This window comes from Pangasianodon hypophthalmus, chromosome 2 (assembly GCF_027358585.1).
Source record: "Pangasianodon hypophthalmus isolate fPanHyp1 chromosome 2, fPanHyp1.pri, whole genome shotgun sequence".
Lineage (NCBI taxonomy): Eukaryota > Metazoa > Chordata > Actinopteri > Siluriformes > Pangasiidae > Pangasianodon > Pangasianodon hypophthalmus.
In genome coordinates this window covers 5,191,456-5,209,361 of record NC_069711.1, presented here as the reverse complement: position 1 = coordinate 5,209,361, position 17,906 = coordinate 5,191,456, and the positions used below count along the sequence as shown (strand labels likewise).

At 38.8% G+C, this 17,906-nt stretch overlaps 1 protein-coding gene across 3 annotated transcripts; it reads right to left on the bottom strand.

Annotated features, from left to right (window-relative positions):
- Positions 1 to 1,333: 1,333 nt before the first annotated feature.
- nhej1 (nonhomologous end-joining factor 1) lies at positions 1,334 to 17,539 on the bottom strand. 3 transcript variants are annotated; one of them, XM_026918678.3, is made up of 8 exons: positions 17,010 to 17,539; positions 12,884 to 13,070; positions 12,556 to 12,774; positions 12,251 to 12,389; positions 12,118 to 12,173; positions 3,949 to 4,123; positions 3,775 to 3,857; positions 1,334 to 1,601 (listed from the first exon to the last, which is right to left on the bottom strand). In XM_026918678.3, exons 2-8 carry the CDS (start codon positions 13,067 to 13,069, stop codon positions 1,491 to 1,493), a joined length of 969 nt encoding a protein of 322 aa, XP_026774479.1. In that variant the 5' UTR covers position 13,070; positions 17,010 to 17,539; the 3' UTR covers positions 1,334 to 1,490. The 3 variants fall into 3 exon arrangements, with proteins under 3 accessions (XP_026774479.1, XP_053086843.1, XP_034169766.1); XM_053230868.1 differs by lacking the exon at positions 17,010 to 17,539 and adding an exon at positions 14,767 to 17,003; XM_034313875.1 differs by lacking the exon at positions 17,010 to 17,539 and adding an exon at positions 16,839 to 17,003.
- Positions 17,540 to 17,906: the final 367 nt, after the last annotated feature.

Below are 17,906 nucleotides of genomic sequence, written 5' to 3'. Positions count from 1 at the left end.
TTGTTAAACCTATCCACTGTCCACTGATGGAGTCCTGAGTACAAAGCTGCCCGTGGCAACTGCAGCCCCAAAGCCACCACAGTTCTCTTCTCTGTTCTGGCACCAAGGTGGTGGAATGAACTTCCCCTAGATGTCCGAACAGCTGAGTCACTGGCAGTCTTCAAACGACGTCTAAAGACTTACCTCTTCCTAAAGTACTTAAGTTACCACTTACAAAACCAAAGAAAAATGATGGTATTCCTAGTTTGTGACCTACTGAGCCAGTATCAGATTGTATTTTGATAAACTTCAAAGCACTTTTGTAAGTCGCTCTGGATAAGGGCGTCTGCCAAATGCCATAAATGTAAATGTACCACAGCAATCGCAGTCCCAAGCCATCACAGTACAACTCCCCATATGAGATCCCCAAGCAATCTCCACAGCCTCCAAGTGGCACCATCCCCAGCAATCCTTCAGGCCATCCTTCAGCGATCTTCAGGCCATCTGTGTGGGGCTACCCCCAGCAGCAGCGAGTGAGCTCAACCAATTAGAACTCCAACCAGAATAGGGCAGCAGGATGGATCAGGCAGGTCCACAGAGCAGAAGGGGTCAGGATCACTGGTATCTCAGGAGTAGCATGTGTAGCCATCTGTACTTATTTCAAGCCTGAAAGAGTCTTGTTCTATTGTCAGATAATTTTACTCCTTTTTAAGCATTTAAAAAAAAAAAAAAAAAAAAAAAAAAAGAAGCAAAATTATCTGCTAATAGAAGCCAGAAACTACAAGCCAGAAATAGGTTTAATGGTTTATTGTAATCTTATGGTAACATATACTAATAAGAAGAAATACCAGATAAATTTGACTATATTCAAGATATTTTCACTTGTTAAGATGACATTATTTTTTGCAGTGTACATAATTTGTATTAGACTCAGTTTTGTATTTCAGACCTTACAGTATGTGCAACAACTAATCAATATTAATATACATCAGTGGTCTAGGGAGCACGGTGGTGGACTGCTGCCTTATATATCCAGGGTCCTGTGCGCTATAGCGCATGGGCTTCCTTTGGGTTCTCTGGTCTTCTCCGACTGTCCAAAAACATGGAAAACATGGACCCTGGATTAGCTATGCTAAAATGCCCCTAGGTGTGATTATGTCTGAATGGTACTCTGCAATGGACTGGTGTCCAGTGTTCCCAGGATAGGCTCCAGATCCACTACGACCCTGACCAGGATAAAGCAGTTACTTGAATGAATGAATAAATGAATGAAAGGTCTGCTTATGAATAATAATAACCATGTTCACCATAAAGTCAAAGCAAAACAGACTGGAATTAGAGAGGCACAGAAAGATAATGCACTACAACAATTTATTAAAAATACAAAGCAACAAAATTAATCAATCACACAGTGTTTCAGAAAATTGACAGTTAATAATTCATAGTTTAATCATTTCCTGAATTGTATAGAAAATTTTAGGGGAGAAAAATCCAACTCTTGGACCATACTGTCACTGAAAGAGCCCTGCTGCTTTCTTCTTCTTGGGGTTCACTGACCTGTCTGCAGGTGTAACTACAGGAGGAGCAGCAGCAGCAGCAGAAGCAGGTAAGAGTCTCACAGTCTGAAACCCAGTATATGAGGTTGTCACACTAAATTCAGTTTTATTTTCCCCCCAAACACTACTGTTCTCAAAAAATGAGGAATAAGACTGGAATGAATATAAAGAAAATAGACTGATACCCAGTGTATGAGGTAGTCACACTAAATTCAGTTTTATTTTCCCCCCCAATACTATTATTCACAAAAAATAAGAAATAAGACTGGAGTGAGTACACTCACCTTCCACTTTAATAGGAACACCTGGACACCTGCTCATTTATGCAGTTATCCAATTAGTCAATCATGTGGCAGCAGCATAAAATCAGGCAGATACAAGTCAAGAGCTTTACATCAAGTCACTGTTATTTCAACCATATACAGCTGGTACAGTACACAGTGAAACGAAACAACGTTCCTTCAGTATCATGGTGCTACATAAAACAACACAGAACTACACAACACTACACAGACCTACACAGTACTACATAAAGTGCACGTGTGAAACGTGTGCAAACAGCACAAGTTCTCGTGTGGAATAAGGTGCAAAGAGATATTACAATATAATAATAAATGTAAATGTAAACATAACATACTATTTAGCATACTATTTAGCAAAAAATGCAGGTGGTCAACACATTATATTGTTTATGGTGTTTTAGCAGCAATTTAAGAAAGAAATGTGCAAAAATTGCAGAGAAAGTGGAATGGTGTTCATGTGTATGTGTGTCTGGGTTGGTGTCAGTCCAGTCTCTGGGTATTGAGGAGTTTGATGGATTGAAGGAAGAAACTGTTACTCAGTCTGGCTGTGAGGGTTTAGGTACCTTTTGCCAGATGGCATGAGGGTATAGAGTTTGTGTGAGGGGTGCATGGGGTCATACACAATGCTAGTGGATTTGTGGATGCAGCATGTGATGTAAATGTCTGTGATGGAGGGAAGAGAGACCTCGATGATCTTTTCAGCTGTCCTCACTATCCACTACAGATCACATTGTGTGATCCGAAACGGCACAATTTCTAAACCAGGCAGTGATGCAGCTGCTCAAGATGCTACTGATAGTCCCTCTGTAGAACACGGTGAGGATCAGGGGTGGGAGATGGGCTTTCCTCAGCTTTCGCAGAAAGTAGAGATGCTGCTGGGCTTTCTTGGCTATGGAGCTGCTGTTGAGGGACCAGATGAGGTTCTCTGCCAGGTGAACACCAAGAAATTTGGTACTCTTGACAATCTCCACAGAGGAGCTGTCGATGTTCAGCGGAGAGTGGTCGCTCCATGCTCTCCTGACGTCAAAAACCATCTCTTTTGTTTTGTCCACATTGAGGGAAGGGATGTTGGCTCTGCACCAGCAAGAAGAGTATGCTGACTCTTCATTCTTGCTAATGAGACCCACCACGGTTGTGTCATTGGCACACTTGATGATGTGATTTGAGCTGTGCATTGCTGCACAGTCGTGATTCAGCAGAGTGTACAGCAGTGGACTGAGCACACAGCCCTGGGGGGCCCCAGTTCTCAGTGTAGTGATGCTGGAGATGCTGCTCCCGATCTGGAGAGATTGAGGTCTCCAAGTAAGGAAGTCAGTTGCAGAGGGAGGTGTTCAGTACCAACCAGCTTAGCTTTCCAGTCAGGTGCTGAGGAATGATTCTGTTGAATGCTAAACTGAAGTCTATGAACAGCATTCAAATGAAAGTGTCCTTTTTGTCCTGGTGGGTGGAGGTTGGTGGCAATGGCATCGTCTCTTGAGCACTTGGGACAATATGTGAACTGCAGTGGATTGAGTGAGGGGGGCAGCAAGGTCTCAATGTGCCTAATGATGATCATCAGAATAGGGGAAATGTGTGTGATCTCTGTGACGTTAACTGTGGCATGATTGTTGAGACTGTAGTGTGAGATCATCAGTTTCTAATATACTCAAACCAGCCAATCTGGAACCAACAGCCATGCCATGATCAAAGCCACAGAGATCACACTTTTTCTTCATTCTGATGTTTGATGTGAACATTACCTGAAGCTCTTGACCTGTATCTGCATGATTTTATGCATTGTGCTGCTGCCACATGATTGGCTGATTAGATACCTGCATATGCAGGTGTAAAGGTAGTCCTAATGTGAGTCTAAAGTGGATGGTGAGTGTATATGGAAAATAGGCTGATAGATAATGCATAGGTAAAGGTGGTAGTGAGGAGCTAGGATTTCATCAAACCTTTTTGGTGTCAGCATACTGTGTGTCTTCTACTTGCTGCCTTGTATAATTTTGATTAGACTCAGGAGAGGCAGGCCTCATGCCTGTAATGATGTCCAACCAAAAATAATTGTAAGACAATATGAATGAACTGTGAAACACAAACATGGCTAGGATGAAATGAGATACCTGTACCTGTTGGTGCACAGCTGGTCTGGTCCTGGTCAGGGACAAAGCTGTCTACTGAAGCAGAGCTGTATTCACTAGAACGCTTGCGTTTCTGGGTGTTTCTTGCAGCACATATGGACACATATAGGTCCTGCAGCTCAGAGTCAAACTCCAGACCGTCATGCAACATCTTGGGAAGGCTCTGAGAATGTGGAAAATTAAAGTTTTTAAAGTTCTTTTGTGTGCTCTGGTTCAGCAATGAATAGACTAAAAAAGAAAATAAATGAAAAACAAATCCTAATAAATGCTGCTGCTGTTCAGATTACTGATTAACTGTGTGTCACTTGGCACAAATAGTAATGTGTAGGAAAGTAAGAGGTATACACACACACACACACACACCTCTTTCTTTTCATACCTCTAACCTTTCATAGTGTGAGACAGAATTTGGGTGTTTCATATTGAGCAGATAAAGCTCCCTAAACAAAAACATATCCGAACTGTACATGGATTATTCAGGTTGTTTTTTTTTTGTTTGTTTGTTTTTTTTTTGTTTTTTTTTTAACCAGTTTCAATCTAGGTGTGTGCATCGGAATCCCAGCAGGACAAAAGAAAACCAAGTGGAACACCCCCCTGTTAAAATGGACACATTCAGAGACAGGTTGTCTGTTCCGCACCAGTCCGTTAGCCACTGCACCTCCTCTCTGTATGCTGACTCGTCGTTCTTGCTGATGAGACCCAGCACGGTCATGTCATCGGCGCACTTGATGATGTGATTTGAGCTGTGCATTGCTACACAGCTGTGAGTCAACAGGGTGAACGGCATTGGACTGAGCACACAACCCTGGGGGGCCCCAGTGTGTTGGAGATGCTGTTCCCGATCCGGACTGACTGAGGTCTCCCAGCCAGATCATTTTATGAGACTGATTAATTAAATTTACAGTGAAGCACCTATATTACTGGTATGCACCTTGTATTTCCAGTGCTTCCTATACAAACAGAACCATTTCCCCTACATAGATTAGAGTTGTCATGATACCAGAATTTTTACTTTGATACCAATACCAACTTTAGTATTACAATGTTGAGACTAATATGACATTATGGGGGAAAATGCTTTATCAATTAGCAGCTCATCATTTGTCTATTGCAATGATTAGAAAAACAACTTAGTTCTGGAAAAAATACAACTTAAAAATTTTATTTAATTAATTAAGTAATTATTAATTAATTAGTCTTGAATAACTAAATATTTGCAGAGTCCACAGAAACAGCTTTAGTTTTAGGAAAAGATAACTTTTTTAATCTATTACCAAGCCAAGAAAATTGCATGTAGTGAACCTTTAAAGTTTTACTCTTAAAGGTCCAATTATGTGCCTTAAACTGTTTAAAGGTACTCCACATTACTATTACCATACATACACACTAAAGGAACAACAGAAGTACCCTTGAGTGTACCACCCCAGTGACAAGGATTGGTACAGTTTAGCACCCTTTTTTCTTAGAGTATTCCATCTCTTTACACAGAGCCCATTTTACATACACCTAGGTTAGATATTAAATCTCAGTATTTTCACCACACAGTTCAGGTTACCACAAATTTCTTCTGATAAGTCAGTTAGGGTATCTACTTTGTTCATTAAGTAATTTTAAGACAGTTGATTAGAGACTAACGATTTATTTAGGCTTTAATTCACTATATCAGAATTCCAGTGGGTCAAATGTTTACACACACTAAGTTGACTGTCTCTTTAAACAGTCAACAATTGATGTAATGACTTTTAGAAGTTTCTGACAGACCAACTGTCATAAATAGGAGTTAATTGGAAGTGTGCCTGTGGCTGTATTTAAGGGCCAGTGCCCTTTTCCTTTTATACCGTGGGAAATCCAAGCAACTCAGCCAGGACCTCAGAGGAGAAGGGAAAAAAAAAAAAAAAAAAAAAAAAAACTTTGGACCTCCACAAGTCAGGTCCCTCCTGTCCCATGCAATTTCCAAACAACTGAAGGTACCAGGAGCATCTGTACATATAATTGTATGCAAATATAAAAATCTTGGGACCACACTGACACTACAGCTTTAAGGAAGGAGGCAAAAATTAAGCAAAAATTAAGAACATACAGGGATGAACATACTGGCTGAGTTGCTTGGATTTCCCACGGTATAAAGGGAAAAGGGCACTCTTTCAGTTTGAAACTGAACCCCAAGACAAGAAAAAGGAACTAGTGAATGAGGCATGGAGGTGAACTAGTGAATGAGGCATGGAGGCATCAGGTAACAAAGTATGTACGTGCACCATTAAGAGAGTCCTACATCACCATCGCCTGCAAGGAAGACCCTATACCAAGACCAGCACTAAAAAGCCAGAAAGAAGTTTGCAGTTGATCACCTAGCCTTTTGGAGGAGCATTCTCTTGTCAAATGAAAGAATTCACCAACTCATTCTCGAGATATTTCACTAATGAGAATCTTCAATGGTCAATTTGAAAATATAATACCTCCACCAGCAGGTTGCTGAGGCTTTTAATCCGAAGGACACCATCTCAACTTGGGGTGGCAGCTTCAAGTTGGGGGTGGGGTGTTTTGCTGGAAAAGTGACTCACAACCTCTCAAGACATCAGCCACAAAGTTAAAATAATTGGTTGCGACTGGCCCTTCCAGCAGGACAATGATCTTAAGCATGCTTCCAAAGTTGTAACAAGATGGCTTAAAGACAACAAAATGAAAGTATTGGAGTGGCCCGGATCTGAATCCCACAGAAGATTTGTGGACTGAACTGAAAAATCATGTAGCAGCAAAAAGGCCCCCAAACCTGGCTGTGTAACACTAGTTCTGATCACAACAGTTCTGAACACACCAGTTAAATTATTGAAAGAGGCTTGCGGAAAGCTACCCGTTTGATTCAAGTCAAGCAATTAAAAGGCATATGCCACCAAATACTAGCATAATGTATGTAAACCTTTGAGCCACTGAAAATCTGACATAGTAAATAAAAGCTGAAAAAATTTGTCTCTTGGCTCTTATTTTGAAATGACCTCTTAGGGAAATAAATTAAATACCCTAATTGACTTAACACAGGAAATGTGTGGAGTTAGAAAATTTAGTTTGAATGTCTTTAGCCTAGGTCTAACCTTTTGGCCTCAAATTATGAAATTATAAAGAAAATATTTTACGAGGCTGACGCTAGCTTCTTGTTTGCCAGTTTCTTATTCAGATTTTCCTTTCCACCTTAAAAGTTCCAGTTATGACCTTGTTCCTGTAGATGACACCTTGTATTCTGCTTGAATCCTATGATTCTCCATAGCCTAACATCAGTCTTTAATCATGCTTGTTTAAATTTATATGGAAAACTAAAGACATTAATAAAAATAATACTTGTGTTTATAACCCGATATAAAAAAAGATGAACAAGCATAACAAGTAGATTAATGAAGAAGTAGTTAAAAGACAGTTTTCCTGATGGCAATGTGCACTCACGAAATGCTATAATGCAGCATTTAGGAGGAGTGTTAGAAAAGCTAGGCAAAAGCTAACATATGGGCTATCTTATATTTTCATCATAACAAAACCTTATGCAGGACAATTAGGTAACCTGCCAGCTTTTAAACACTTTGTGAAGGGTGGGATGCTTGTCAGCAAATTTGAGGCATTCTTTTGAATCACCGTAGTCATCTGCAAGATAGACAGAACATCCCCACACTTCACTCTTTCACCATGTCTTTTCAACAACCTGCAGGTGTGATAGGAAACCAGGTGAATTAGTCTCAGCCATGATTTTATCACGTTATACTGTATGTGTGTTTTGCATTGCTGTGCAGTCTTGATTAGCAGACTATAATGTGTATAATGTGATTGGCCCAGAGAAAATGACATCAACATATTTAAAGAAGAACCAATTTTTAATGAACTGAAAAAGTACTGAAATTTCGATGCATGGAGCAACCCTTTTGCTGGATCTTCAGGGAACAGCTGTTTCTTGGTATACGATCTATCTTGCTGAATGCTACCAGTTTTCTAAATGTTAATCGTGACTTCTCTGTACATACAAAAGTAAAGCTTGGTGCTCCACCAGACTCTGTTTGAGGCACACTGCTTTTCCTGTTAGATTGATTGTTTAAACAATTAATAGCTCTGAATGCCTACTATTGGTTTGAGCCCTGGGTTTCACCTACAGGAGAAAAGCAAGCCATTTTGAAGCTCAGAAACAAGGGGGAAATTGATCAGAGCCAATACCACAATTTGGAACGTCCTGAAAAAGAGAGAAGCCATTGGTGTTCTGACAACCAGACATCAAACGGGTCATCCAAGGAAATAACAGCAGTTGATGACAAATATTGTGAAAGCTGTGAAGAAAACCCCAAAAACAAGTGGGTGACATCAACAACCTCCATAGAGCAGGGGTGAAGGTATCACAATCCACCGTTCGAAAAAGACTTTGAGAGCAGAAATATAGAGCCCACACCAAAAGATGCAAACCACTCATCAGCAGTAAGTATCAGAAGGCCAGATTGGAATTGACAAAGAAATACAGAGATGAGTCACAAAAATTCTGGAACCAATATTAAACTTTATTGGGCTTTATTCCCGTTCTTTACTGATGTCGTAACTCATGATGGTAGCAGCAGAATGAATTCAGAAGTCTACAGAAACATTCTGTCTGCCAATTTACAGAGATATGCATCCAATCTAACTAACTGGGAGGAACTTCATCATTCAGTAAGACAGTGACCCAAAACACACTGCCAACACAACAATGGGCTTCATCAGAGGAAAAAGTTTTAGACTGTTCGAGTCAATCAACAGACCTTAACCCAAATGAGCATGCATTTCACCTCCTGAAGAGGAGACTGAAGGGAGAAACTCCCCAAAACAAACAACAACTGAAAGAAGCTCTGGTACAAGCCTGGAAAAGCATCACAAAAGAAGAATGCAACAGGTTGGTGATGTCAGTGGGTCGCCAGCTTGAAGCAGTTATTGCACGCAAGGGATATGCAAACAAATATTAAGTGTTATTGACTTTAATTAACTTTAAGACTTTAATCTGTTTCTATACATTTGCTCACCTAAAAGACTTGGACTTCCCGTTCCAATACTTTCAGAGGGGCCTGTATATATGCTACCTTTGGGTACAATTGTTCATAAACATGGTATTAGGTTTCAGCCAAACCAGCTGACAGACACCAGCTTAATAAAGTTGATGTGTAAAAGATAATAGATACTGTATAGAGTAATATTCTATCCTATACATTTCAGACAAAACAAAAATACTTCTTCTAGAGCAACAGGCAACTAGAAGTAAGCTTTTCGATTATGTAGTAACTTTTGATGGTCATTAACCTGCATCATGTACAGCAGTGAAAAGACTCTGGTGTGATCATTGATGACATTCTCTTGTCTGAAACTCATGTAGAAAATATTAGTAGGAGAAGCTTTTTTTTTTTAAATTTTTTTAATTTCAGCAATATTGCTAAGCTAATAAACATACACTATATGGCCAAATGTTTGTGGACACCTAACCATATGTGGCCCCAAACTGTTGCCACAAAGTTGGTCTAACATCAGTACCTGACCTCATTAATGCTCTTGTGGCTCAATGGGTAAATCCCCACAACCACTCTCCAAGTGGAGGTTATTACAACAGCAAAGCGGGGGTACTAAGTCTGGAATGGGATATTCAAAAACACGTATGGGTGTGATTGTCAGATGTCCACAAACCTTTGGCCATATAATATACAAATGCTGTATGATGCAGAAAAAAATTGTTTGTGCTTTTATTACTTCTAGGCTGAACTCTCGTAATGCCTTTGTGTCTAGGTGTGCCAGTATGAGCAGAAAAAATTAGTTCAGCCAGTTCTTCCAGAACACAGCAGCCATACTAGAAACAGAATATCTGACCGTATTACCCCATTTTATCAACACTAAATCAACTCCCAGTAAAACTGCCCTAATTATAAAATACTACTGAAAACCTACACAGCATTAATGGTCTCACCCCACAGTACCCGGTTGAACTTTTAGTCCATTATGATCTGCCACTTCTGCTTCAATCAAAATCTATGTCCAAAGGTGCCCTCATGCCTGTGTCACCTATGGTTCTCCCTTTTCTGCCACTGTTCTCTCTGCCAAGCTGTACGTCTGATACAGCCCAATGTGATGCCAGTGCCACATCCTGACACACTTCGTTGTCTCCAGCCCTGCCTGATTAAAACTGATGCTTTAACTTCTGATCTGTTTAATCTGGAGCTTTCTGAACTTGTGACTCACTTTCTGTAGTTGTGGATACCCTCACAAGAAAATGGACACCCTAAAAGCTAGCACTTGCCAAAAAATGTTTATGCCCAAGACTCAAACTTACTTCAGTGGATAATCTTACACAAAAACTGTAAATTTGTTTCTTCTAAGAACTGCTACAGTAATCATAAAGACAGTACTGTTGTTCCAGACTTCTGCTCACCTCATACTGAACATCCTTTCAACATGTATAGTACTTTTCACCTTTTCTTCCTCTTTGTAACTGTATACTATAATGATTCATAATCCTATTACATGGCATTGCCCACAAGAGGATGGGTTCCCTTGAATCTGGTTCTTCTCAAGGTTTCTTTCTCATGTAAACTCATCAAGGTTTTCCTTGCCACTGTCACTTCTGGCTTGCTCATTAGGGATCTAGATCTAAATGTAGGAGTTAAAGCTGCTGTAAAGCTGCTTTGTGATACTGCCTATTGTTAAATACACTATACAAATAAAACTGCATGGAATTTAAAATACTACACAGAATATATATCCTCACTGTTTTCTGTGATGCACACCATGAAAACAAAATTGATTTAGAGAGCCTTGCTAGAGTTGCATTTAAATTACATTGACTTTTGTTTTTTCTGCACCTTGAAAATGTTCATATGTTATAAAATTTTAAAAATAAAAAATTATATGTGACAGCCTGGGAAAAACTTTCACATAGTCATTCTACTATACATAATACATACATTCTGAAAAGTACAGATTTTCCTGAACTGAAATATGCTTCTCTTTTGCATGTATCTCAACCGTAAATAAACTTAAGCACTTTGCAAATCATCTGCAAATCATCTTTTTGTACCAGCCCCCTGACAATAGATATAATTATTGTTTTTGTGCCTAAGATGTAACTGAATTTTTAATTTTTCACTAAATATTTAATAAAGGAGGAAAGGGGGGAAAAATCATACTCTTTCTCATGAACAGTGAGAACCTGGTAACAAATATTTGTTAAGATTCTACAGAGTACTTCTTTGGATTATTTGAAGCATGAAGCACATTTTAGACCTCACTGACATCATACATTCAACCCTGACAAGATCTTTATCCATTCCACACACACATCCTTAAGGACAAAGTTACTACATATACTACATGGCCAAAACTATCTGGTCACCTGACCAATCATACACAAATGTGCACATTCCATAGATATTGGAACATGGCTGTGGGGATTTGTGCCCATTCAGCCACAAGAGCATTAGTGAGGCACTGATGTTGGGGGAGGAGGCATTCCAGTTCATCCCAAAGGTGTTTAATGGGGTTGACGTCAGGGCTTTGTGCAGGCCAATAGAGTTCTTTCACACCAACCTTGACACACCATGTCTTTATGCACATCATTTTCTGCACATGGGCACGGTCATGCTGGGACAGGTTTGAGATAAGCTCCTTAGCTCCAGTAAAGGGAAATCTTAATGTTTCAGCATACAAAGATATTCTAGACAACTGTGTGCTTCCAACTTTGTGGCAATAGTTCGGAGAAGGCCCAAATATTGAATATTAAAATTCCAATTATTAAACGAACAATGACTAATGAATGAATGGAGCAAGTGAGTCATGGCTGCACATGCAGTCTGGTTCAAAACTTGCCAGCCTAATATGATTAAAGTTTTATTCTAATTAAGTTAATTGATGTATGCATACAAAGATTCCCACCAAATCTGCCCTGCCAGCTCTGACTGTGACTAATTGTGAATGACTCTTTACAGATGTTATATGTTTTTTTCCCCCCCTCTAGGCCCTTTGTTATCTAATCAAAGGTCATTCTATTTACATTAATTCATTCATACATCTATGTCTTAAATGGGAACATCCTAATCACATAAGGAAGTTTGGAGGACACACACTTACTTACATTTGGTACACTGAATATGCATTTGGGTGTGAGAAAGTGGATCTCACCTGGTTGAAGTTCCTTCTGTATGTCTCCTCCTCAAATGGCTCAGTCTGAAGCCTACCTGTCAATTACATTTATAATTAGGTTCACCATATGTTCACGCACATGTGCAAAAAATTTTGTATATAGAGTATGCACCTCTGCTAAGCACAGCTCCATTCTCTTTGTAGTCTTGTATCTCAGCATCTTTCTTGAGCAGCAAAGTAGTTAGTTCTCCAACATGCCTATGCAGCACTTGAGTCATAGACAACAAGGGACACACTAGCTCTCTGGACACCTTTCATACGACACAAAAATACACACTTTTACAAACGTACATGATACCTTTCTTCAGTGTTCAACAATGTTCATGTAATCTCTTCAATGTTCATCTCTGCCAGGTCATTTAAGATGTTAGTCACAACACTTAGGGCTTACATAAAGAGACACTATATAAATCATACCACTGCTACCGAGGCAGGGGTGCACTGGAATTCCCAATAGAATGGTACATCTCCCAGCTCACTCTTGAGTCTGACAGTTAGGTCTTCCCCCTTATGCTTGAGAAGGAAATGTACGGTTGTGCTCTGTTCATACGACTCTCTGGAGAGACATGGCCAGGCCACTGAGCGCAGGTGAGCAAAAAATGTGTGCACTGGAGCCCTTAGACGCTTATTTAGAACCTGAGAGAGACACAAAAGACTTAAACAATTTTACTGGGAATGTAGTGCTGTCTGGGCCAACTGGCACTGTCCATGCTACCCTTGCTGTGGGAGTATGAAAAATCCTTGCCTGTGCACGTCTCTCGATGCTGTTTGTGCTCATCTCCTCCTCCCAAACACTGTTCAGGTCACTCAGCAACAATCGATATTCTGTGTCACCAAACCAGGCTTTGGCCAACAACTTGGAACCCCCAAAATTCACAGGCACCCATGGCAAAGCCAACAAAGCTCCCTCAGAGTGTCTTGTACTCTCCATACTGACAATACAGAACCACAGTTAAAGCACTTTGAAATTTAGAACAAAAGACAATAAAAGTTAAACGTAAAAGTGACAACTAAACATTGGCTAAACAAGCCTCCAACTGCAAGGAGAATTTAAATGCATTGCATTCACAGCATTGGCAATTGGTGACTACTCTCAATGCATCTAGAATGTTTTAGTTACTTCAATAAATTTGTCAGCAAGTTAAAATTGAGTTGTTACGTAGACTCGGTGGCCCCGTTCAGACTTAACACCCATCTGAGGTGATCAGATCACAACAATGAAAATGCTAAAAAGATGTCTGAATGGGGCCAATACATCTCATCATCCAAGGACTGCACATTGTAATGTGCCCTGATGCATTACAGAGCTGTTATCCATGGTTGAACTCAGTTACAACAGTTTTTTGTGGTGACAAATCAAGTTTTTACCATGGTTATACTGTAATATTGTTAATATCCACAAAAAGCATGTTAACTATGGTAATCATGGTTTCACTATGGTTATTACCAGTGTATTAAATAATGATTGTGTAAAGGAATACAAAATAAAGCACATCACATTGCCTATGCAAAATTTATTTAACTAAATTATTCAAGTGTTATTAAAAATATTCAAATGTATCATTAATGTAAATGCAGAGCAGGGCAGCTGTACTAGAAATTAGGACTGATATAAGAAAACACTAAGTCTCCAGCTTACCACGTGGAAAGGAAAGAAGAAAAAGAAAAGAGGGAGTGATTATTAAAAAGTTCTGAAACACTGTAGACACAAATTAGAGATAGGCAATGTGTGAAAAATATATCACAATTATCAAAGGCATTATACGATATGTATCACAACATCTGTACCACAACTACAGTAACACAAATATGGTAACAACTGTCAGAAATACAGTAGTGCTGCATTTTTAAAAATAATTATGTATTATTAAGTAATAATAATACATTTGTTTATTATTAATAGCCAAATTCATAATATTTATTTTTTGCATTTATAAATATGATTTAATTTATAAAACAAATAAAATTAACACTAGAAGAGAAAACTTAATTTTTTTTTAGAATAAGTACAAAATTTTAACATCACATGAGCTGCTCCAGTCAGTTTGTAATAAAAAAAAATGTATAAAAAGATATTACAATATTCATACCATCTCAGAAAAGCATATATACAAAAACACAGGATAAGCTAGTAAAAACACAAAAATGTGAACTAGTACACCAATGCCTAGTCTTGTAGCTTACATCAATACCACCCCTCCCCAGGTCACAGACCAAGGTCGCACCCCAGCAATGTAATATTCACCTCTATACCATCACATTTCAACCTGAAAATTCAAATGTCAAACAACTTCAACATTCAATATTCAATGTTCAATATTTCTCTCCTTTGCAGGGCACATTAGTCATTTAAATAAATTGGGTTGGTTTGAGGGTTTAACTAGAGACTTGTCGAGAAGTGTGAATATTGAGTTAGAATCATGCCATTAGAAACTTTAATTTAAATGCAAAAAATCAAATTTGAGTGTTATTTAATTGAGTGTTATTTAATTATTTAATTTGTATCACGCCATCTGAAATTGAACTTTCAACTGAAATTGAATTTTCCACGAAATTTAATTTCAGTTGATAATTCAATTTCAGTTGTTTATATGACAGCAATCTAAAATCTGAAACTGAAGTACACACTTGAGGATCACCCGAGATGGTTACCAGGACTGAACAGAGGACTGTACCACATCTGTAACCAAACATTTAAAAGTGGGGTTAACTGGTGTCACAACATGGGTTAACAACTCATTAAATCAGGCTGTCCTCATGAAGTCCTGTGCGTGTTCAACTTAATAAATGCGGCTCTCACACTGATTCGAATGCTTATTAGAAAAGCTGAAGATGGATTCTATTAAGGCTGAATATTTCACAACAGACGAATTAAAATATAATAATGAACTTGTTTAAAGAATTTCCAAATATCAACAAGAGTTGATCTGCAGGGTTCAAGCACTCCTCACAAATAGCATTCCCAATGGCCAGTTCTTGCCAAGTTACATCAAACAATAAAGAGATCATAGATACATAGAACATCCTTTTCATGTTTTGGGAGAATCGATCAGTGCTAGTTGTGTGAAATGCCTGCATGAAGTAATTCAGTGAGGACTGATAATCCTGTTACAGATTAGCAGAACCATGCAGCCCACCATATTTCAACTTAATCAGACTTTTGCTTAATCCAGCTTCATCTGGATTATATGAAACACTAGAATTATTCTTTCTAAATTTTTCCTTCTTCAAAAAACATAGTTAGTGCATTGTTAATGGCTTGCGTGTCATTTTTTCAACAGTATGTTTTAATTAAAATCAGTACTAGCGCTTGTTACACATCTTAAATTCATACGCACACAGTTTTTGCATTCGAATGTGCATTTTTATTTTAAATTCGACGAATATTCGAAGTTCGAATTTTAATTTGACAGCCCTAGAGCAGACGAGAGGACAGAAGCAGCGCAAACGGCTAAAATGTTGGTGAAAGTCTTAGGTAAACAAACACACATGTAAACACAGTGGGCAATATCGAGGTCAGCAAAAATGATCGAGGTCATGTCCATATATAGTACGATAAGTCGATAACGTAATTATCGTGACAGGGGGTCAATATCAAGAACAGGAAACAGGGAGAGGTCAGGCGATGTACTAGAGAACAAAACAAGATCGAGAACTGGAAAATGACAACATAAAACCCTGAACAATACTTCACACAGGATAAAGACACACAGGGGTTTAAATATACAAACTAATCAAAGGGAAAATCAAAGTGATAAAGTCACATGAAGGATACAACCAGTGACAATACAGGGGAGGAGATAGGACATGAACATAAACAAAACACACGTGGTAAACAAAAATACTTTGCGACCCGGAAGTGCGCGCTTCTGCATGCCACGAAATCCCTAACACATACAATGGTCCTTTTTAAATGAAGGATATATAAAAGAAGGATATTTAAAAGAACAATTGTTTGCTATATATGGTGCTGTTACTACTTTTACACAACGTAATTAACCCTTCTTTCTCGACAACAGTAAATGGGCACCAATCTTTCACAGTATGAAATGCCACCGCATCAATACGTTTTTTCATCATATGGAACAGTGCTAGAAAAAGTTTCAGATACATGTTTAATGCTGAGTTCGCAATTCCCAAACTCCAACCAGTAAAAGCCAAAGAAAACACCCCCTCAACCCCAAATTCCTACTCGTCACCTTGGGGTAGTCTTCTCAACTCTGAGTTCCTTCCCCATTTAAGGAGTGACATAAAAGCAACATGGCTGCTCACAGAATTAGAAGTAAACAAAGTAGTACTTTTTATCTTTAAATGAGTTATGCTGTATATACAAGTATTTTCTTTAGATCAATCAACGTACAAGTCACAATTTAAGCGTCCACAACTTCCATATACAGGCATGTTCGCTCGTTAAATCTAAAATACTGACTATACAGTTTGCTGTTTGAGAAGGAAGATGTATTTCACTCATCACTGTTAGCTGTCTAACTTGTTGCTAACAAAAGATGGACAAGAGCAGATGGCGTGACCGCAGTCTGAAAAGAGAGCCAGCTTCGAGGTACGGATAAGCCAGAATTTAACCCAAAGGTTAGGTCGCTAACCCTGAAATGCTGCTTTGTGGTATACCCTTCAAGTCGTATTATTCCACTATGCATTAACATTAGTGTTAGGTCACACCATAATGGTATACTATGGGCTACCTTGAAGTCTATGTTACAGTCATAGGTAAAAGCAAACTGTCCCAGTCTCATAAGTAAATATGGACGTAGATAGAGAGAAACAAAAGGTCGGAAGTGTCTATTTTGCTACAAAACTAAATAGCTAGGCTCGACTATTAATTAACAAAGAAAAGCATCCCGACGAACACTTACCGTTGTGGGGAAAGTTCCGTCCTCCTCTGTACTTTTCCTCAGTGGAACACCAACCTACACTAAATCGTTCCGTGTCTCTTATTTTTATGTTTCTTATTTATTTCATGCTACTTGCATGAATGTGCAGCATGAAAGACTACACACATTGGAGCGCTATAAAACAATGTTGTTTGATTGGACAAACGAAGTTTTTGATATTCATTGCTCGGGTAGAAATTTAGGCTGGCGGACGGGGGGCGGCTAGGGAAAGCGAGCTAACACAGTAAGCCAGGACCGGATCATTTCCGTCAATATCGGTTCTACAAACGAAGCTAATCGTAAGCCCCGCTGAGTTAGTATGAAAACATATGTTTTCGGGCAAATCTGTTCCGCGGTAAAGTTGGTTTTATATAGGACATTCGAGATTCTCTCTTCTGTTTCTCAAGAAATAAACGTACAAAAAAGACAAAATATGCATTCTCCTACTCTGGAGTGGGCAGAGCACCAAGTGCAATTGAACATATATTAAAAATTCCATCTCATCTCAAACTCATCTCAATCCACCTCCACTGGGAAACACTTTATCCACGAAGCCGGGAAGTGATGTAATTGTCACACGACTATGACATCTTAGAATACAATCATTTAATTGAAGATTTATTTTGTTTCTGGACTTTTTTAAAGCCTTTGGTATGGTCGAACACCCTTTTCTTTTCCAGGCTCTTTATCATTTTGGTTTTGGACCAAAATTTATTAATATCATCTAAATGCTTTATAATGACATAAATAGTTCGGTAGTTCTTCCCAAAAGAACATGCCCAAGATTTCAGGTGAACAGAGGTATAAGACAGGGATGTGGTAGTTCACCACTGTTGTTTATTATGGTTGCAGAATTGTTAGCCATTCTTTTGAGAATAT